The following is a 23,121-nucleotide window of genomic DNA, read 5'->3' on the forward strand; positions in this document are numbered from 1 at the left end:
CCTGTCAGTCTGCAACTTAGACATTTATTTGTGTGGTCACTGGGTTGATGACTCTATCCCCCTCCCCCTAAACCATAGGAGGGCAGTTCCCTGGCTGGTTTTCCTCCCTGTTTTACCCAGAATGCTGGCCACGTGGGAGGTGCGTAGAAGGTATGTAGTACAAGATGGCACAGCCTGGAGCCCACGGGCAGGACAGCACAGAGCCGGCTTTGGACTCGCACTGTCCTCGTTTCAGGAGACAAGCTACAAACTATGCGAAAGCCTCAAGTGTGGGAACGGTGGGAACGGTAAGCCTGCCCCCTCACTGCCGGGTCTTCAGTGCGATAAAGGGACGTGTATCCTGATGCCCAGCCGGGGGACAGCAGCGTGTTCTTCCATGTATCTTGATTCTTCTCACCTCCTGTGCGGCCGCGCTGTCCGGCATCTTACAAAACACTCCTACTCAACAGAGCACAGCTTTTCTTTTGGCTCCGAGGGAGCAGACGATATATTTTCAACTCCATCATCGCTTTCTGAGCAGGAATTTTCAGTGAAGCGGATGCCATGGGCAGAAAACCTCACTAATACACCATTAGGTCTTTCATTTATCAAGCGAATAACTTATTTCTTAGGAGACTGCTCATGATGGTATGTTGCTATACCTTGCTGCTAGTCTAAAAAAGCCAAAGAACAGAACTCCTATCGTAGCTTTGTAGAAAACATATTCAATCTGAATTTTCCTAAAATATATTACCATCTTGACAATTTAGAAATTGCTCACAAAGTCCTTAAAATAGAACATATACAAAATAATGCTTTCTTTTGAATGTATTCTCTACACATATTAACTTTAAAATGATTTCATCACAAATTTCCAATATTTGAAGATGTTATTATGTTTTCTGGCCTAAATTGGACATACTTTTTTAAATGAATGTAATTTTCTTGCAACAAGACAAAACACATGGACATTTTAAAATACAGATAAGAATGGGGCATCTGGGTGACTCATTCGGGTAAGTGTCCAACTTTGGCTCAGGTCATGGTATCACGGTTCATGAGTTCGAGTCCTGAGTTGGGCTCTGTGCTGACAGCTTAGAGCCTGGAGCCTGCTTCAGATTCTGTGTCTCCCTCTCTCTCTGCCCCTTCCCAACTTGCTCTCTCTCTCTCAAAAATAACTAAAAATATTAAAAAATTAAATTAAATATACATGAGGAAAAGTAATTATCAGAAGAAACTATCAGTAGAAATTGGAAGTATTTTAAAAAGGAAAAATCTGGAAGTTATGCCCTACAATCAAGCTTAGTGCCTAGTAAAGTGACATATATCAAAACAGAGAGGATTGGGGCGCCTGGGTGGCGCAGTCGGTTAAGCGTCCGACTTCAGCCAGGTCACGATCTCGCGGTCCGGGAGTTCGAGCCCCGTGTCAGGCTCTGGGCTGATGGCTCAGAGCCTGGAGCCTGTTTCCGATTCTGTGTCTCCCTCTCTCTCTGCCCCTCCCCCGTTCATGCTCTGTCTCTCTCTGTCCCAAAAATAAATAAACGTTGAAAAAAAAAATTAAAAAAAAAGAGAAGTGGTGTAATATGGGGAAAAACAATATATTAAATATAAGATTATAACATTTGCTACTTATTATGTAGTATACAACAGGAACCATTTTAGTCAATTCACACAAATCTCATTTAATGGATAGAGCAGAGGGTAGGTATAGAATCTCAGATTTACACGTGAGGACAGAGGTTGGGTCACATGCCCCAAGTCAAACATAGCCAGTGAGTAGCTGCTGTGGAATCTGAACACAGATCTGGCTGGCTCGAGGGCTCACGTCTTTCCACAAAAGTCCACCGTGTATACACTCTGCTACCAGATTTCCATTCGACAATTCTCAGTGCATTCTGGCGCAAAATGAATTAGGAGCACGAAGTAGTCAGACGGTCCGTCTGTCATCATAAAAAATATATTCAGTTGTTAATAAAAACAGCATTAATAGGTTTATGGGTGCTCAATTGCAAAGCTGATGCAATAAGCCATTTTGTTTCTCATATGGTTAGAGTTCCTCCCATCCATGGCTATGTTCTAGCCCTAATATGTCGCTTTATAATAATGTTACATTACAATAGGAAATTATTGAATGCCGAGTTCATTCAATGCCGAACTCATATTGCCACTATGCTGTCATTGTATCTCTACTATTTGGGTGCTTAATGTCATTGTGCCTGCTGACGCAGGTGTCCAGAAATGCTGTCTCTGAGTACCTACAGAGCCTGCTTCTGGGAGAGGCAAAATTCTATCTGATCTAGTATCGACATAGGTTAATCTCTTATTTCAGCAGGGATGGTACGGACTTCTAATGAGAGAATATTGCTCACATAAGCAGACAATACTGTGGCTTACTGTGTCTGCTAATTTCCTTTGTAGGTCTAAGCAAATATTTGCATTGAGATATGAAATATTACATACTCCTATGACGCGGAGGTCCTGAGAGCTCTATGTGGTTACTAAACTTATCTCTATCCACACACAACTGTTAGGATTGTGGTTTTGCACAGCACACCCGCCACGTTTGCAGGGGCTTCACGTAATACTGGTTTAGATGTGAGAACGATTTTTAAAAACTGAGTTTTCCTTCATTTTTACTTTTTTGTCCGATCACGGTATTTGATAAATCCTAGCAGAAGAAGACATGAGCTTTTTAAAGTCTCACTGACACCGACCACAAGATAATTCATAACTGGGATACGTTAACATACAAAATACATATTTAAAAAACATCCACCAGACTGCCTCTGAACCCTCAGCAGCTTCTTTATAGCAAATAAATGCACACGTGTCCACCTAAGGGTCCAGGTCTAACATGCACGTTGTCTCTGAAGATCAAACCTCACACTCATCCATTTCTGTCCCTGCGTGTTAGTTGATTTCAGCGTGTCATTTAATAAACACGTACAACTGGAGAAGTCGCTACCGGTGGGAGGTTAATGGCTATTTCACAAACTTGCTACGCATTAATGAGAAATTACAGGCAAAGCTATGCGGTTTAGTAAGTAGCGTTCTCTTTTTTAAGCATTCTTGGAGGAGTTAGAAATTCCTTTCCGTGACATCACGGAGCATGAAAAACATCCAACATATTTGCAAACCCAGTTTTTCTGTGCACTGACTCTGATATTCTTTGCACTTCGTCACCGGAGTCTTCATCATCACTGTATCCCAAAGTGGAGTCACTGTCAGTATCGGAATAATCCATAGCAAGGGTTTACGTGGACTCGTCTCGTTCCGAAGCGAGTTTCTTATGCCTCATGTCTGCCGGAGAGCTCTATCGTACATCGATGGCCCAGGGGAACAAACACAGAGCGTCCGAGGCCAAAGCAGGGCACGGTTCACGCAAAGGCACTGGCCCAGTAGGGGCTCTTCCTTTTCAAGCCGGGGCAATGTGACTCCTGGTAACAGAGCCCAGGCATTCCCACAGAGCCAAGCTCTGGAAACGGACACCACTCCAAGGGCTTGTGAGCTCATGGCAGCCCACGGCTCCCATTCTCCACCCAGGGCAGCCGCTGAGCCTCCCCAGTCCGGTGTGCCTCACGCTGGACAAAATGAACCTTTTCAGCTCAAAACTGAAGGCACGCGAACTCACTGCCGGCAGGATGACAAACGGGAAGCAGCCACGTAAAATAAAGGCGCACTTTGAATTAGTGAACTGGACTTGTGGGATTCATAGCAAATCCAACCGGGCGTTCAACTTTGAAAGTTTGGTCCCAGAGCAGAGAAGTGGTCTTGCCCAAAAAGCTGTATCCAGCTACTCACTGACTCTACTTCCTATTTAGTCATCAAATTATTCCAGCACGATTTACACCTCCCACACTCTGTGAAGCGAATCAATACCTGGCAAATGAGTGCACGTCTTGTAACCAAGGTTGGCACAGAGTCAGCAGCCAATCAATTTTAGCTTCTGGCGTCATAGCATCACTTGAAGGTCCTCTGGGCCATCTGAGAAGCATGGGACCCGTTACACTTTCTCTCTACATGCTTCCTCCCTCCGTTTCTGTAATCAATCACTCTCCGAATTCTTTCTGACACCACCTCGTCTAGTTATTTTCCTGAATCCTTGACCTCAGTTCACTAACATATAGGGATTCCTCCAAAATTCTGTTTCTGGCCTTCTGTTGTGTTGCGCTGACTTCTCTCACTGGGGAAATGTCACATAATCTTATGGTATCAACTTTTGGTTTTATTTGGACTCCCAAGACTTGAGTTTAACCTTTACCCCTCTCCTCCTGGACAACTCGCTCTTGAAGCTCCATTGCCCCCTCTAATTCAGACCCCACACATTTTCTCTTAACCTCAACCACTGGGTTCTTTGGGTTCCCTATGGCATCACCATTTGAGTCAATGACATGACCATTCTTACATTCACCCGGTCTCAGAAGATTAAACTCATTCTTCTCTCTTTCCATCACTGCATAGCTTTAGTCATACTGACTCTCTCTCTCTCTCTCTCTCTCTCTCTCTCTGTCTTCTCTCTTTACCTATCCCTCCTGTCGCTTCTAGAGCTACTCCTCTATTTGGGCCATCACCATTCCTACCAGGAATGCTGATCTGGCCCCTTAACTGGCCTCTGTGCTCCAACTCTCTCTCCCACTTCCCATCTATCTCTCACTTTGTTGCACATTTTCAAATTTAAATCTGGTTGTGTCAACTCTTTGCCTGAGAACTTTCCAAGGAAACATCCAAAAAAGAAAAGTTTCTACACTGTTGTCTAGAGCTGGAAGTCCACTGCTCTCTGACCTATCCCCTTTCTAAGCACCATACAGACTATCCTCTGTTGCATTTGCGACAACAGTTTCCTTAAAAGACACCCACTGTCATCTCCATGGCTGTGCACATGAACATGGCACTGCTAAGCTCCCTCGACTCCAGTTAACTGCTCACCCACGCACACGTCCACTGTCTTTCAGTAGCATTTGTAAAGGGAAAAAGTCCACGTAAGAAATATGTCTGCCTATCGATTACAGAAACAATAATTAAAATAACAATAGAAAAGTGTGAGAGAAAAATAGAAAGATAACCATGACGTCATCTGCCAGGAGACAACTAAGGTTAACACCTTGGCAAATAGCCTTCCAACACTTTCTTATTCTTCAGCATTCACATGTTACATGGATATAATTCTAACAGGTCGATAATTATTTTAACAAATATTTACTGAGGGCTATTACATTTTGCATGCCCGAATCTTGCAGTCTAGTGGGGACAGAAGTTAAATTAGTACACAAGCGTATAACTGAAAATGCCAGTCAAAGAGTCCGCAAGCAAAGCTATAATAAGGGAGGATCTCATTTGGAAATTCAGAGGACAGACACCCTTTCTGAGGACGTTGAACGCGAAGACCAGAATGAGGAGTTAGCAAGGTGAGTCAGGAGATGTATTTTCTAGGAAACAGGTGTAACACAGGCAATATCCCAGAGGTAGGAAATGGCTTATTGTTAAGCCAAGAAGGCTGGCATTCAGGGATTGAGGAAAAGAAGTCAGGGCACAGGGGAAACCAGACAGGAAGGCAGGACCGCATTGATCAGTGTCTGTGGGCTACTCTAAGGATTTATATATATTTTTACTTTACATTTATTGTATTTTTGTAAATGTTCATTTATTTTGGCGGGGGGGGGAGGGAGGGAGGAAGAGAGCACAGAGAGAGGAGGACAGAGGATCTGAAGAGGGTTCTGGGCTGACAGCAGCGAGCCCAAGGCAGGGCTTGAACGCACAAACCATGAGAGAGATCATGACCTGAGCTGAAAAAGGATGTTCACGACTGAGCCATCCAGGTGCCCCTCTAAGGATTTATTGTTTAAAAAGAGATGGACTAAGTGAACATTTTTTTCCCTTTACCATAACACATAAAATCTTAAAAATTAGTTGGAGATCACAAGATCAATTAAAGGCAACAGTTCCTATGCTCTGATGAAATGAAGTATCAAGGACATCACTTTAGATGACTAATTTTACAACAGTGATGGCCTTTTCACTTTTAAAGTAGCTGTTGCTATACCCATGGATGTATTAAGACATATTATCTAAACAGAAAATATGACCCCGGCCCTTTAGAATCTTCCAACACAGAATGCAGGAGTAACGACAAAACAAATGCATAAAAATCACTAGTACCGAGAACATATACCAACTCACGGTCAACACCAGGACACTGGAGTCTGAAGCAGGTTCATTTCCTGGAGCCCACCCAAGATAGTCTCTGTTTCTTATCAATAGTAGGGACTCATGACATGACTTCGAAAAGGCTGTTTTTGTAGGCGGAACAATTCCAAGCGTGATCCATAAAGTCACTCCAAAATTTATTCTTCCTGGTGACCTTGGTAGATATTTCTATTCCCTGTGTTAATTCGCTTCCTGAGAGGATGCACCTCCCGTTGGATCAATACCCACGGAAGGTCACGATAAGTAAAAAGATGATGAATTTAGGAGAACTCAATTTTCACATTGTTTTTCATAAGACTTCGGCCGCATTGACAGCATACTGCATCTTTTAGGTGGCATGTGAACTTAGCATTCCTGACATGCTCCAATGACAATGAACATGGGTACTTATTAGACTGCACCAAATGAAATTGCCATTTTTGCACAGCTACTGGCAATGTCGTACGGTTCAACCTAATATATGGAATTCGTGAAAGAGTAGAAGAAGCAATTGCAGAGGAAGAAATACTGCTCTTTCTTAGTGACACGGCTGAAGTTAGTACCAAAGTCATCCACGCTGTTCCCATATTCTGTATTTGAAGCTACACATACATTCTTCTGAAGGCTGATGCATTTGATGGCTTTTGCTCGTCTATCTGGACATTAAAGACAGTTCTATATACATTCCTTTATGGCTAGGGTACGAAAGGACCGCTGAAGAAATTCCTGTTTTTTTTTGTTGTTGCTGCTGTTGCTAGAGCACAAATAGTATTTAGCCTGTACTCTGGCTTCAAGTAGTCAACGCTCTGGCAAAGTCTTACAAATTTAAAGAACATCTTCCTGGAGTGTATTTTTTGGAGAGAAGGAAGAGGTCACTCTTCTTGTTTATTCTGTTATTATTTTATGAGCTGTTTAGAAGTACAGGTTTAGATATTATGTTGCCATTGCTTTCTTAGGGGCCCATTTGGTCTGTTTCTGAATGATTTAGAGGTGTTTTAATTTGAGAGGAAAAAAAGGAGAAGACAGAATTTTCCTCTATTAAAATCTTCCCATAAAGTCAACCCTGGAGTACAACACAATAGATGTTTGTTCCTATACTCAAATCAGACACTCACTTTCCTCTTAACTCCTTGCTTCTGCTTCTCTGCACCATACTTCTTAACAGTCTAGATTAAAATACATCTACTGGCTGTGGCTACTTTTCAGACAGTGACACATGTGATTCTGTAATGCATCTGGCCACAGAAAGTTTGTACTTTATTTATTTAATTTATTATTTTTTTGAATGTTTATTTATTTCTAAGACAGGGAGAGACAGAGCATGAGTGGGGGAGGAGCAGAGAGCGAGGGAGACACAGAATCGGAAGCGGGCTCCAGGCTCTGAGCTGTCAGCACAGAGCCCGACGCGGGGCTTGAACCCACAGACCACGACATCATGACCTGAGCCAAAGTCGGACGCTCAACCGACTGAGCCACCCAGTCGCCCCAGAAAGTTTGTACTTTAGGAGAAGATATTAACAGACCCGTTATTCCAAGTGTGCCTCACGGGTCATAAGTACTTTTAAGAAGAAAATGATCCAGGGGCGCCTGGATGGCTCAGTTGGTTGAGTGTCTGACTTCGTCTCAGGTCATGATCTCACAGTTAGTGAGTTTCGAGCCCCACATCGGGCTCTGCGCTGACAGCTCAGAGCCTGGAGCCTGCTTCCGATTCTGTGTCTCCCTCTGTCTCTGCCCCTCCTCCACTCATGCTCTGTCTCTATCTCAAAAATTAATAAACATTAAAAAATTAAAAAAAGAATAAAATGATCCACTAGTCTTTTTGTGTGTTTTCTGCATTCCACACAGCTAAAAAATAATGCTCCAATTTTCCCTATCTTTAAAGTAGAGGAAATGGAGTGTATTTAGAATGAGGGCTAGAAATGTGGCTCTAGTAAACCCCACTGAGGCTTGCTGGAAATGAATGTTAAGTTGCTTGGTCACATATTTCAAAGGACTTCTACCTCAATCGCCTTCAGCCTGGGAGTGCATCCTCTCCTATAAAGAATTCAAGGCAACATGTCAGGAAGAGTGTCTCTTATTTCTTGTTCCACTGCCAACTCAGCGTGTGACCTTGAGAAAGCGCCCCATTCTCGGTGTCATTTTTCACGTAGGAAATGGTGGCTGAAATTAGTGCTCTGTTCTCCTCTGTAATTAGTTTTACCAATGTGGACACTTTTCAAAAATTCTAATTATCATGGTTTTCAATGCTCCTGAGATGATTCATCTTGAATCCAAGGATATTTCTCTAGACAGAAAAAGATCTGCTAAGCCTGTAATTGTGATCTACTAGTTGAATATGTCAGTGACAAATCATGGCACAGATTTTCATGTGAGCAGTATTGATTTGTAATTGGAAATGTATTTTCACATAGAAATTAGACATGTTCACGTGAAATAAGATACTCAAAATCAGAAGTCAAGAAAAATACAATAACATGTTTATAAAACCATATTTTGATAATTAAAAATTAAAATGGAGATTTTAGGGGTACCTGGGTGGCTCAGTTGGTTAAGTGTCTGACTCTTGATTTCGGCTCTGGTCATGATCTCACGGTTCATGAGTTTGAGCCCCGTGTCGGCTCTGTGCTGACAGTGTGGAGCCTGCTTGAGATTCTCTCTCTCTCTCTCTCTCTCTCTCTCTTGCTCTCTCTCTCTCTCTCTCTTGCTCTCTCTCTCTCTCTCTTCCCCTTTCCCACTTGCTCTCTAACTCTCAGAGTAAATAAACTTAAAAAATAAAATAAAATTGAAATTTTAATTGGGCTCTTTCAAAGAAAATAATATCTAGAATTTTATTTAATTATTAATTCTCATTATTATTAGAATTTTTAAATATAGTTAAAATATAAAAAAGATTCTTTCCTTTTTGGTTCTTGCTTCTCACATATTTCCTATTTTGCATTATTAGAATAAAGAGCTTGCTTTCTAAACAATATTCTTCAGTGATTTTAGAAGCCCGGTCATCTAATATGCTATAATTTTATCCAAAGTGAAGATTAACTTTGAATCACAGATAAACAGAAGAAACAACTTAATTGGTAAAGAAAGGAAATTCATGGCTATGTCTACACAATACCAATTTAAACAAAAAAAAAATGCTAAAGTGAAACCACTACATACAAGGAAAAGTGTTGGTGTTGGTCAGGAAAAGCAAGCAGGATATTAGATCTCTTGAATAAGTCAATTTTACCAAGAATTTTAATAGATTATACTTGTACTATCTGCCCAGCTATTGTAATTTAAGCTATATGTATGATTTTAAATTGTTTTAAAATATTATATAGTTTAAATAATTGAGACCTAATTGCTTTAATATGTAAAGAGTTTGTATAAGTCAATAAGGATATAAAAATGACACCTCAATTCGACAATGAGCAAATTTTATGGACGCTTCATAGACAAGTATGAAAACACAAAACACAGGAAAGAATTTCAAAGGCCTATGAATGCTAGTGGTAAAAATATCACCTAGTGTAATCTGTTTTGTAGATAATTCAGCACTATTTATTAATTTTTTTCTTGTAATTATTTGCCTCACACAGGCACTCACGTTTTGGAGAAATAATGATGTTAAATATTACTACAGTATTGGAATAACAATGTTGGAAATAACCTAAATATCCATCTATGTGAGATTGATTAAATAAAACTGTCTACAACAATTCAAGGGGATATTTTAAAAAGAAATCGTTGGGGCGCCTGGGTGGCGCAGTCGGTTAAGCGTCCAACTTCAGCCAGGTCACGATCTCACGGTCCGTGAGTTTGAGCCCCGCGTCGGGCTCTGGGCTGATGGCTCAGAGCCTGGAGCCTGTTTCCGATTCTGTGTCTCCCTCTCTCTCTGCCCCTTGCCCGTTCATGCTCTGTATCTCTCTGTCCCAAAAATAAATAAACGTTGAAAAAAAAAATAAAAAAAAAAAAGAAATCGTTAAAATAACTGGAGAAGATATATATGTAAATGATCTCCAGGATGTCTGAAGTGAAAGAAACATGTGGAGAACTATGTGTATATGTTCTCATTTATGTAAAATACACACACACACACACACACACACACACACACACACACACAAGCATACATTAAAATCATGGGTTATTTCAGGATGCGTTAGAAAAAGTAATTACATTCAGGGAAGAGGGTGTGATTAGAGGATAGAAGCAGGAGGGAAAATTACTTTGGTAGCTTTTGAGTTTTCTATTATGTACTTGAGTTACCTGTCATAAAATCAATGTTTTTTAAAAAGAAACACATGTAATAGAAATTGACTCTTGCAAGCACACTTCTGGATAGAGAGGCTGGTGAGGTCTTACTCTCCTCAAAGACTTTGTCTGTGTTGACTGCATGGTTAGCTGCTGTCCATTCCTGCGTCATCCCTCGACCTGCGCCCCCGCTCCCCCATCCCCAGTGAGCAAGAGTACTAGGGCTAGTTTATGCTGGCCTAGTTTGATCACACTGGAGAGATACTAGCTTAGCAGGTGAAGCTGTCAAAACGTTTGACACAGTATCTTCCAGTGTCATTTACAGCACTGCCTTTTGCCCGGCTTTCACTGGCAGCAATTATATAGGAACTAGATGACAAACTAAGGAAGGTATTTTTTTCAGCAGGGACATCTGCGTCTTAACACCCTTAACCTCCCCTTAGGGTGGCATTTTGGATCTCTTGACACGTTAAGCTACCAGCTATAGGTGTATGTATGCAGACAGTTCGTATGGAGATCCATGTATGTATGTAATGACCCCTATAGTCAATATTTCTTTGAAATTAAATTTTTAATATTCCTACAAATGGAAGATAAATTTTTTCTCCGTAATGATTTTTCATGATATAATCACACAAGTTGCCTTAAACATGTTTCTACAGTCCATGGACAATCTTTGCATTAAGACAGGAGAACATGCTAATTAGAAGAGCAGAATCTCAAAGTTACTTCACCTTGGTTCAAATACCAGATGCCCACTAATTAGCTGTGTAATCTAAAATAAGAACTTTTGGGGGCGTCTGGGTGGCTCAGTCGATTGAATGTCTGACTTCGGCTCAGGTCATGATTTCGCAGTTTGTGAGTTCGAGCCCCGCATCAGGCTCTGTGCTGACAGCTCAGAGTCTGAAGCCTGCTTCGGATTCTGTCCCCCTCTCTCTCTGCCCCATCCCCTGCTCATGCTCTGTCTCTGTCAAAAATAAATAAACGTTAAAAAAAAAAAGATCAGAGTGGAAATAAATGAAATAGATATTAAAAAAAACAATAATAAAAAGTTCAATAAAACCAAGAGCTGATTCTTTGAAAAGATAAAGTGGATAAACCTTAAGGTTCATCAAGAGAAAAAAAAGAGAGCCCAAATAAAATCAAAAAGGAAAGAGAAGCAACAAGTGACACAATAGAAATACAAAAGATTGTAAGACAATACTACGAAAACTTATATGCCAGTTGGACAACCTAGAAGACATATATCTCAGTATATCAATAGCATTTTTCACAGAGGTAGAATGAATAATCCTAAAGCTTGTTTGGAAACACAAAAGAAGCCCAAATAGCCAAAGTAATCTTGAGAAAGAAAAACAAACGTGGCAGTAACACAATCCCAGACCTCAAGATACACTAGAAATCTATAATCATCAAAACAGAATGGCACTGGTATGAAAAGAGACATATACATCAATGGGATAGATGAGAGAACTCAGAAATAACCCCCCATTTATATGGTCAGTTAATCTATGACCAAGGAGGCAAGAATAACCAATGGGGAAGAAAGATGGTCTCTTCTACAAACGCTGTTGAGAAAACTGGACAGCAATATGCAAAAGAATGAAACTAGACCACTTTCTTACACCATACACAAACATAAACTGAAAATGGATTAGAGACCGGAACGTGGGACCTGAAACCATAAAACTCCTAAAAGAACAGATAGGCAGTAATCTCTTGGACATTGATCTTAGCAGTATATTTATGGATATGTGTCCTGAGGCAAGGGAAGCAAAAGCAAAAACAATAAACTATTGGGACTACAATAAAATTAAAAAAAAAAAAACTTTTGTACAGTGAAGGAAACAACAAAAGACAACCTGGCGAAGGGGAGAAGATATTTGCAAATGACGTATTTGATAAGGGATTAATATCTAAAATATATAAAGAACTTACATAGACAGCTCAATACCACAAAAAACCCCAAACAATCCAGCTAAAAAAATGGGCAGAGGGCCTGAACAGACATTTTTCCAAAGATGACATCCAGATGGCTAGCAGACGCTTGAAAAGATGTTCAACATCACTCATCATCAGGGAAATGTCATGAGATATCACCTTATACCATTCAGAACAGCTGGTACCAAAAAGACAAGAAGTAGCAAGTGTTGGCAAGGATGTGGAGAAAAAGAAACAGTTGAGCACTGCTGGTGAGGCTGGACATTGGCATAGCCACTGTGGAAAACATTAGGGAGGCTTCTTGGAACATTAAAAATACAGTACGATCTAATAATTTCACTATCGGGTTACCCAAAGAAAATGAAGACACTAATTTGAAAGGATATATGCATCCCTGTGTTTACTGTAGCATTATTTACAATAGCCAACGTAGGGAAGCCGACCAAGTGTCCATCAACTGATGAGTGGATAAAGATGTGGTGTACGTATACAGTGGAATATTACTCAATCATAAAAAAGAATGAGATCTTGCCATTGGCACCAACATGGACGGATCTAGAAGGTATTACGCTAAGTGAAATTAGAGAAAGACAAACACCATAGGGTTTCACTTGTATGTGGAATCTAAAACAAAACAAAACACAACACAACAAAGCAGAAAAAGTTCCATAAACACAGAGAACAAATGAGGGGTTGACCAAAGGTCTTGGGACTTGGGGGAGGGGCAAAATGGGTGAATGCAGTCAATGGTACTGTGACAGTGGTGCACAGGGACAGGTGGTAGTTACACTTGTGATGAGTGCAGCCCAACATACAAACGTGTCCTATCACTATGTCGTACACCTGAAACTTACATAACATCGTGTGTCCACTATACTTCCATTAAAAAAGAAACATTGGTGTCTTAGGGCACCTGGGTGGCTCAATCAGTTAAGTGTCCAACTCTTAGTTTTGGCTTGAATCATGGTCTTGGGGTTTGCAAGTTTCAGCCCCGTGTCCGGCTCTGTGCTGATAGCATGGAGCTTGCTTTGGATTCTCTCTCTCTCCCTCTCTCTCTCTCTGCCCTTCCCCTGCTTGCGTGTGTTTTTTTCTCTCTCTCAAAATAAATAAATAAACTTAAACTCAAATGGTGTCCTGTATTTTATCTGGAAACCATGAATAAAGTTTCTGAATGTAGACTCTGACCAACATGCCGTCTCAGGTCGGGTTTATAAATGAGTAAAGAGGGGCGCCTGGGTGGCTTGGTCGGTTAAGCATCCGACTTCGGCTCAGGTCATGATCTCACGGTGAGTTAGAGCCCCACGTCGGGCTCTGTGCTGACAGCTCAGAGCCTGGAGCCTGTTTCAGATTCTGTGTCTCCCTCTCTCTCTGCCCCTCCCCTGTTCATGCTCTGTCTCTCTCTGTCTCAAAAATAAATAAACGTTAAAAATAAATTTAATAAAGAAATAAATGAGTAAAGAACAGGGGCACCTGGGTGGCTCAGTTGGTTGGGTGTTGACTAAGGCTCAGGTCAGGGTCTCACCCTCGGTGAGTTCGAGCCCTGCATCAGGCTCTCTGCTGACAGCTTGCAGCCTGGAGTCTGCTTCAGATTCTGTGTCTCCTTCTCTCTCTGCCCCCTTCCCGCTCACACTCTGTCTCTCTCAATAATAATAAATATATATATATATATATATATATATATATATATATATATATTAAAACAATTTTAAAAATGAGTAAAGAACACAATTCCTGTCCTCCATGAGGTAACAATCTAGTAAGACAGGCGACATCAGAGTATGACATGCAGTGACATCAGGGTGTCCAAGGGGGTCAGAGGTGGGAACAGAGTGACTTAGAATCACATAAGAAGGTCCCAACCCTGACCAGGAGACAGAGGACGGCAGGGCATGGATTTATCACCGGAGAGGATCAGGAGAGCTAAGGGAAGAGGTGAAATCTCAGACAAGAACCGATGCACATCTAGAAATTTGTCAGCTGAGAAAGGGAGGTGGTGTTACCCCTTGTGACAGCATGAGTACGTCTTGTGTATACGGAACAGCAAGTAACTTTTAGGGGCTGAAACCCTGGGAGCAAAAAGCGGAAGAAAGCAAAATGAGGCTGACACAGTTGGGACCAGAGAAGTTACAAATGGCTGCATACCGACTATGCGGATGTATTTTTAAATTCAGCAGATTGTTTTACCACATCTTTAAACCTCTGTAAGATCTCTGAAAGGGAGGAAAAATTTGGACGAGCAGGAGAAACTGTGTGCTCTCCAGTTTTCTGGGTTTCTTGCCTTTTTTCCTGTTAGAGACTAAAGGGAATTTAACCCTTCTTGGATAATTGTAAGAAGCAAAGTATTTAGTGTTAATGGTGACAGAGGACCATCACGAAATCTTTCCTGATTTGTAACCTACCCATTATGCTTCTTATTTCTCCTACTCATTACGCCCGTGATGTATGAGTTTGCATGACAGCAAATGACAGACACAGGATGTTCGGACAACTCTTCTTTGGTTGTCTTTTGTGTTCTGAGTTCTGCCGAACGGACGGTCTCTGCTGTATATTTCACCCCCTGGGTTCCATTCAGAGCCACTGCTCTATCAATGCTGAGGCACTGGAACACTTACGCACTGTCCTTACCATGAGTAAACAATCCTTAACTGAGCACCTGTTATGTTAGGGGCACTGGGAAGGCAGACAGCAAGAACCATGAATTGTTAACTGAATTTAGAGCTCAGGATCCTGAAGCACATATGGTATGAGAGTAGGGCTGTAAGTGAAATTTCTTAATAATACCATCACATGAGGGCAGGAAACTATGCCACTGGGCCCACACCAGCCAGCAGCCCGTTTGCACAGTTCTCAAAGTATGAATGGTTTTTACATTAATTAAAGGGATGTTGTAAAAAAAAAGAGCAAAAACAATAAAACAAGTAACAGGTGACAGAGCACATACGTGACATCCAAAGCCTCGGATAGGTGCTACCTGGTTCTTTACAGAAAACATTTGCCTTCAGGGAAGTTCAGGGAACTGCTTGAAATCTTACAGTTAATAAGTGACAGATCTGAATTTTAAATTAGATTCTATCTGTTCCCAATGCCCATGTACCTTCCACTGATCGTGCTATCTTCCTGCCCTTGGAAAGGTCTATTCTTTCCTGTTCCGAGGCTGTGGTCAACTATGTTATTCTGCAGGCTGTAATTGCCTTGACCTTCCTAAGGGGGTGACAGCATACACATGAATTCTCTTTTACCCAATCCCCTGTCCAGTGCTGTATAAAAAACACTGCCTCGGCATTCTCTTCCACTCTTGTGATTTTATACATTTACCTCCCGAGGGCAGACAATCTAATCAGGCCCAAATGCTTAATTAATGTTTTCTCAGCAGTAACAAAAATGGAATCTATGCAGCCATTAATTACTTAGTGATTCAACAATACCTCTTTTGCAGACTCTGACTACACCTAAAATGGCTCAAAAGAAAATGCTCAATGAATGCAATCGATACTTTCATAAAGCGTCATACCATTTGATAGAGTTTTAAAGATCACACAGCAAACAACCTGCTAATTAAATCATGTCTTAATGGAGCTTTAATAATCTTAATTAAGGTATCTGGTGGTTTCAATTATTTGTAGCTACAACACGAGGCTTGCAACCATCAGTTGCTATATTCGGTCTTAATCACAAAATTGAAAAATCTATTTTATCTCACTACAAGACGGTCATCACCACCTAGTCTTTCGATCCATAGAGCAGAACACAGTGAATTATCATTCCACGAGGTGAATGTTGTATTTTCTTTTTCTACCTCCAAGATTATGGGCTGAGATCCTCTACGAATAAAGTAGCCAAATCGTTCCTAATTTGAAGTGCATTTAAAGGATTAGTTTTATTCTCTTTCCCTTCCATCCTCCTTCCTTCCACCCCCTCCCTCCCTCCCATCCATCCATCCATCCATCCATCCATCAGATTACTGTGTCTACAATATTTAAGAAACTATCTTCCTTACTATGACAGATACAGGGATGTATAAGGTAGGGTCCTGAAAAAATTGAGAGTTTAATAAAGGCAAATATGAGATGTTAGAGACAAATCTGTATTTCACACTAATGACAGAATAGCAACCAGGCAAATAATTGTGTTTAACAATAAATAACAGTTGCCCAGTGGTCACCATACATCAGTTTCTGTAACAGGGGCTTACACTTTCAAAATTACTTCATCTTCTTAGACCGTGATTTCATTACTAGTCTACTTCTCTGGTTTGCCAGACGAAGAAACTGAGGTAAATAGAGATGGGCGATTTTCCCAAGGCCATCAAGCCGCTGAGGGGTAGAGCAGAGATTCAAATTCAGGTACCACATTCACTACTTCTCATGCCACAAATGATCGCATTTGATCGTCACAAAAACCTTATAATAGATACATTTTTAGAACGTCTACCCAGATCACCATAATCGCGATTCGGTAATAATATCCTTCACTCCAAGCCCACCCAGGGAAACGTCTGATCACCCTTTTCCTTGCCACTAAGCTCCTGTGGCATCTGTGCGTGGACACAGCTTCTTGGAGTTCAGTGCTGAGGGCCAGGGGTCAGTGACCAGACTGACCAGTCAGATTCTGTCCAGAGGGAACTAGGAATCAAGAACCCGTTACCCCAGGACAAGTGGGAGCTCCCGCTGGGCAGTCTCTACCAGGATAGAAAGGCCAGAGTAAACAGGGGCAGCAAGAAAGATGGAGAGATGGAAAGAGGAAAACTGAGAGAAGGAGAATCTTACTTCATTTTTCCATTTTTAGAAAAAAATTTTAATGTTCATTTATTTTTGAGAGAGACAGAGTACAAGTGGGGAAGGACCAGAGAGAGAGGGAGACACAGAATCTGAGGCAGGCTCCAGGCTCTGAGCTGTCAGCACTGAGCCCGATGTGGGGCTTGACCCCACAAACCATGAGATCATGACCTGAGCCGAAGTTGGACACTTAACCAACTGAGCCACCTGGGTGCCCCTATTTTCTTTTTAATATTTATTTTCTGAGAGAGAGATAGAGACAGAGCATGAACTACGGAAGGGCAGAGCGAGAGAGGGAGACACAGAATCTGAAGCAGATTCTAGGCTCTGTGTTGTCAGCACAGAGCCCGACGCGGGCCTTGAACTCACAAACCACAAGATAATGACCCGAGCCCAAGTCGGATGCTTAACTGACCGAGCCACCCAAGCGCCCCTTATCTTACTTGTTTTGAATGCCTTTCTTGGATGTTCATTATAATTTTTGAGAGGTACAAGGAACCTTGGGTCAAAAGAGCTAGTTATCTATCCAGTGGGTTCCTTTAGGTAAGCCGGACTTTGCTACTTATAATTAAAAAGAGTATTATGCACAGGATACTAAACGGAGTTGCTATCTCCATTTTTCATCTGGGGGGGGCATTTGAAGCTGTAGGACCTTAGGTGAGAAGCACAAAAAATAATTATAATACAAGGGGAGCAATTTCAAATCCCACAAACTATGTACATGAAGGGAAGGGATTTGGAAGGAAAAAAAGTAAACTGCACGCAGGTAGAAATTTTAGGAATGACTACGCAAAAAAGGACTTGTCAGGTCCACAATTTGTTTTTGTAGAGACAGAAGAAACTGTGTTCTAAACAGAGGGAATGGCATGGAAGGCGCAGTGTGTTGAGAAGTCAGCTTTGCTGAAAACTAGTTGGATTTGAGGGCATATGGAAGATTCATCCAGAAAGGCAGGCTGGGGCTACACTGTAGCAGAGAAAACTAGGCTGTGACATTCATACGTTTTAATTATTTACTTAAGGGCATGCAAGGGACGTGAACCTAAGATTTAAGAAGATCCTGACAACGTCATGCAGTGTATAAGAAGAAACAAGATATGGAAAGACAGCTCAGGAGTTCATTTGGAAGACAAGAGTCTGAAGAAGTAACTCTTCAAGATCCATAATGTTGCTATTGGGCAGGTAAATAGTCTCTCTCAATAAAACTCCCCGTCCACATCCCTCCCCAAAAGTTAAAAAGAACCACACTCAAACACACACACACACACACACACACACACACACACAGCATAAAATAATATGGATAATCAGAAAGGTATATGGACCACCAACACCACCTACGTTGAAACAACTCATATTCTACCGTGTCCTAGATTATTCCCTGGAGTACTTATGGCCTTAGTTTTCTCATCCATAAAATGTGTCTCTAGGCAGAGGGCAGGAGAAAAGGGCAGAGAACCCAGATAAGTATAATACAATATAATTGTAAGTAAAAATTAATACGCTATGGGATGTCCGGAAGACAGAGAATGGCCATCTTGGTGGGAGCACTGTAGGCGCGGACTTCCTAGAAGAAATCATGGAGGGGCTGAGTTAGGGAGAAACAAAGTAAGAGGTGGGACGGAGTAGAGTCGGGGGAGAAGTGAGCCGACATTTAGGGCAAAGAGAACCTCAGAAGCAAAGCCAGACAGCTGACAAACAGTAGATACTCTATAAGCGCGTCTGTGCTTTGGAGCACTACAGTGAGAGTCAGGGAGTAACAGATATCAGGCTGGAGAGGAGGGCAGGAGCCAGATCACAGGAGGACTAGAGAGAGGTCCAACCTACTTAACAAGAGAGAAAAGCGGCGAGCTCTCAAATAACACTGCCTAGAGGCTCCAGGAAACTCCAGCACGGAGGCATTTCACCTTGGTCCTCAAGAACACACTATTTATATCTAGAGAAAGCCTAAAATTAGATAGGATCAAAACATCCCCATTGACTCACGCAAAAGAGATCATCTCTCAGCAACTAACTTCCTGAATTGTATTTAAAATATCTCTCAGTGCCGAAGCAATAGAATGATTAACATATGAATAACTACCATATTTGCTCCGGTATTTAAATAAGAATAGAAAACCAGCACAAAATACACTAATTTTGTTAGCTACAAATCCTATAATCCCTGGTAAAGCTGTCAACAAAGGCCAGGTTACACTGCCCAGCAAGCAAAACAGAAAAAAGTGCCAATAGAAGAGCTGATCTTTTTGGGGTGCCTGGGCGGCTCAGTCAGTTAACTGTCTGACTTCGGCTCGGGTCATGATCCCAAGGTTCGTGGGTTCGAGCCCCACGTCGGGCTCTGTGCTGACAGCTCAGAGCCTGGAGCGTGCCTGGGATTCTGTCTGTCTGTCTGTCTGTCTCTCTCTCTCTCTCTGCCCCTCCCCTGCTCATGCTCTGTCTCTATCTCTCAAAAATAAACACTAAAAAAAAAAAAAAATTAAAAAAAAAAGAGCTGATCTTTTTGGGCATTTATTGGGTACTGGCACCGTGTTGCGGGCTCTAAATTGTCTAATTTAAAGAAGACATATCTGTTTCTCCAAAATATTTTCCCTATCATTTTTTTCCCCCTTCCATCTGAGACTTCTTATATTGTTTGATAGAAAAACTTTGGGCAGGGGCGCCTGGGTGGCTCAGTCGGTTAAGCGTCCGACTTCAGCTCAGGTCACCATCTTGCGGTCTGCGAGTTCGAGCCCCGTGTTGGGCTCTGGGCTGATGGCTCAGAGCCTGGAGCCTGCTTCTGATTCTGTGTTTCCCTCTCTCTCGGCCCCTCCCCCATTCATGCTGTGTCTCTCTCTGTCTCAAAAATAAATAAACGTTAAAAAAAAATTTTTAGAAAAACTTCGGGCATTAGAGTCCCACATACTCAGTTCTGGACCCTATAGTTATTCCTCTTTGGAGAAGTTACGTAATCTCGCTGAGGTCAGTCTGCTTCTGTGGAAAACCACGGTACTATAATATCTGTGTGCTGGAGTGAGAAAGATTCAAGAAGATAATTTAAAGACCTCCGGGACGATTCCGGCGTTTGTTGGCATTGGTGACCACTTCTTGGCCAACTGTGGTTACCTACGTTCTCGATTCAGTGGATTTCACTTCTGTTTGGGTGCCTGCCTTTGGGATGCGATCTAACCGTCCTCGAGGATGGCCGCCGACCCTAGAACACGCAGCTTTACACAGAATTCGTCACGGAAGCAGTAACACACAGTTGTGGGCAGGCTGGTTGTTGTGGGTGGTGGCAGCCACGCTTCTTCCGAGCAGTCGGCCTGTTTGTATCAAACGGAGGCTGTGCCTTTGCTGGAAGATGAAGCGCGAGAGCCTGGCCCAATCCTCGAAGTCACAACAGACCTCCCACGACAGATTTCTGCCCTGGTTTTCCTCTTTTCCCCCTCTTCCGCCCGCCCTCTGCATACTATCTCCCCTCTGTCTCCATTTCTGAATAAGATCTTCCCAGGGTGCTCATCTTTCTTCCTTCCTCCCTCCGTCTTTCTAAACACAGACACCAAAACACCCCAAGCACTGATGTGACATGAGCAGATTCTGAACAGACCACAAAACCAGAATTTATGTCTAAATAGATGGTGGATGTTCATTAGCTCCCTTTCTTCAGATGGCCAGGAGGTCAGATTATGTAGTTTCTTGACCAAGAAAATAAGCTTGGAAAATGAAGCTGGCTCTATCTCCTTTGTCTGCTTTGATAGAAACATTTCTAGAAATCTCACGCCCTATTCCGCACTGATGGTGCGGAGCCTGCTTGGGATTCTCTCTCTGCCTCTGTCTCTGCCCCTGCCTCGCTAACGTGCCATGTCCTGCTCTCTCAAAATAAATAAATAAACTTAAAAATTAAAAAAAAAAAAAAGAAGTTCCATGCCCTACTAGGAAAGTGACGGGGAACAGGCAAAAAAACTAACCGCATTTTATGCTGAGGAAAATAACGTGCTTTTCAGAATCTGCCTAAAACATCTCTAATGGAAATCTCTAATTACACTCCTACATACTCCCGCCACACCTCGCCCCCTGCCCCGCTGGGACCTGTGAGAACTTTCCAAGGCCACACCACATACTTCCCGAAATTATGCTTCTTCCTCAAAATTAATACAAAATTTCACTTTAGCTACCTTGAGTATCATTGTAACAGTTATTGGAGAAAAAGAAAGTTACACCTCTGGATTATGTACATTTTTAAAAGGCAGCTTCTTATAGCAACAAAGTATAATCTGTAGAATGGGCCAGCACCGGGCTTTCAACTCAGAACACAATGAACACAATTAGAGGAGAAATAACCCGCTGTTCTCTTGCCTTATTTATAGCACGGAACGTGGGACGACTGGCCACATGCATGACAGAGCAGAATATGATCGCCTCAGGCAGTGAGATTGGGACAAACTTCTAAGCAAAGCACACCTAGGTCTCGCTGACGGGTCACTGTTCAAAGATGGAACAAGGATGGGGCACTTCTCTGTCCTGACAGGGGACATCGCCAGGGGCCGGCGATCTCTGGAAAAGACTTGTATGGACTCCAAAGCTTTTCACAAAGTTATGTCACCAGCTGCCACAGGGATGAGAAGTGACCACCTCTTGCACATCCCTGGCTTCCTTGGCATAATTTTATTGTGCTAAGGCATGTTTTTACATCTTAAATTATCTTCAAGTTTAATGAGAGAAGGATGGCATGAGAAGGGATACCTAGGCGACCAGAAAGACCAGACTCAACATTTGTGTTCCTCCCCAGACTACTTCTGGGATATCTGCTGGCGTCGATCTCTCTGAGCCTTGATCGACCTGCTGTAAAATGAAAACAATGTGTATAAATATTTCTGCTGACATTTGTGTGTGTGTGTGCACAATTCTGAAAAAATGAAATGTCCTGGAATAACCCCTGGAACCCGTATATGTGCCAACAGCTAGACCCATGTTGTATTGTGTATGAACTCAGTTTTCTCATGATCTGTTCTACCACATTGCCACAACCTTGGGGACTATGCCAGCCCTAGTCTATTTCACATGGCAGATCATGTTTTGTCTCTTATTTATGGTCTCTAGGATCAAAGCAGTAAGTAGCAGAATCTGGGGGCTGACAAATAATACTCAAAAGCAACACTGCATAGCGACACATTGGTGATGAAAATCTATGGCTCACAGACTCACAGGGACAGTTTTATTACCTTAAATAACAAGAATTTACCAAAACACTGTTATCTTGTTAGTTAAGCAGCTGCCACCTTTAAGTTCTTTTCAATATTTTCCAGACAATTGATTTAGAGCATTGACACATGAAATGAAGCAACATTTTAAAAGTTCAAGTGATTGTTTACAGAGATTATTTCCGAAAAACATGTAATAATCTTTTTGGTAATGGCGTAAATATTTCGAGACACCGCGGAGGTTGGGAGAAAGTTTCTCAGAGGACACACACTGCTCGGCAGGCATTATTTAAAAATGTCATTCCTTCGACTTTCAAACTCACGTGAGAATTTCAAGAATTTAAGTTCACATTTCTGAAGTCATTATAAATCCAGTTTCTTGACTGTTATCTGGCCATCAAAACACAGCACAGCAGATAGACAAGACCACAGCTGTGTCGCTCCCCCTTGTCTTTTTTTTTTTTTAAAATTTTTTTTTCCCCCTTGTCTAAATGCACTGCTCCTTCAAAAGAGAATTTGGGGTGGGGCAAACCCTCCCCGTGACTGGTCATGACTCAAGAAAGCTGAGAGGATATCGCTTCTCGGCCTTTTGGCTAAGATCAAGTGAAGAAAGCTGAGAGGATATTACTACTTCTGGGTAACAGTCTGCCCTGCTCACCCTGCTGGCTGGGAATCGGTTACCGTTGCGTTTTTACCACAAAACGTTCACACTCCACTCAACTGCATTCTCCCTTTCCTTTCAGGACCTCGTTCAAATCCAATCTCTCCCATGATACTTCCTCCAACTCTGATCCACCCTTAATGTTGAGTGGGGTCAAGACGGGACACCCTATGAC

The 23,121-nt window shown here is 42.0% G+C and overlaps 1 protein-coding gene across 7 annotated transcripts in view; it reads right to left on the minus strand.

Annotated features, from left to right (window-relative positions):
* PRKG1 (protein kinase cGMP-dependent 1) overlaps positions 1 to 23,121 on the minus strand; it is a 1,254,852-nt gene that overhangs the window by 144,248 nt on the left and 1,087,483 nt on the right. The window contains exon 1 of one of the 7 annotated variants that reach the window (XM_045040948.1): positions 3,138 to 3,366. The exons of the other annotated variants lie outside the window; for them this stretch is intronic. Coding sequence (XP_044896883.1) covers positions 3,138 to 3,223 — 86 coding nt within the window. The 5' untranslated portion in view covers positions 3,224 to 3,366. Of the gene's footprint in view, positions 1 to 3,137; positions 3,367 to 23,121 lie in introns of those variants that run through there. 7 annotated transcript variants of the gene reach the window in all.

Source organism: Felis catus, chromosome D2 (genome assembly GCF_018350175.1).
Source record: "Felis catus isolate Fca126 chromosome D2, F.catus_Fca126_mat1.0, whole genome shotgun sequence".
In the NCBI taxonomy this organism is placed as follows: Eukaryota; Metazoa; Chordata; class Mammalia; order Carnivora; family Felidae; genus Felis; species Felis catus.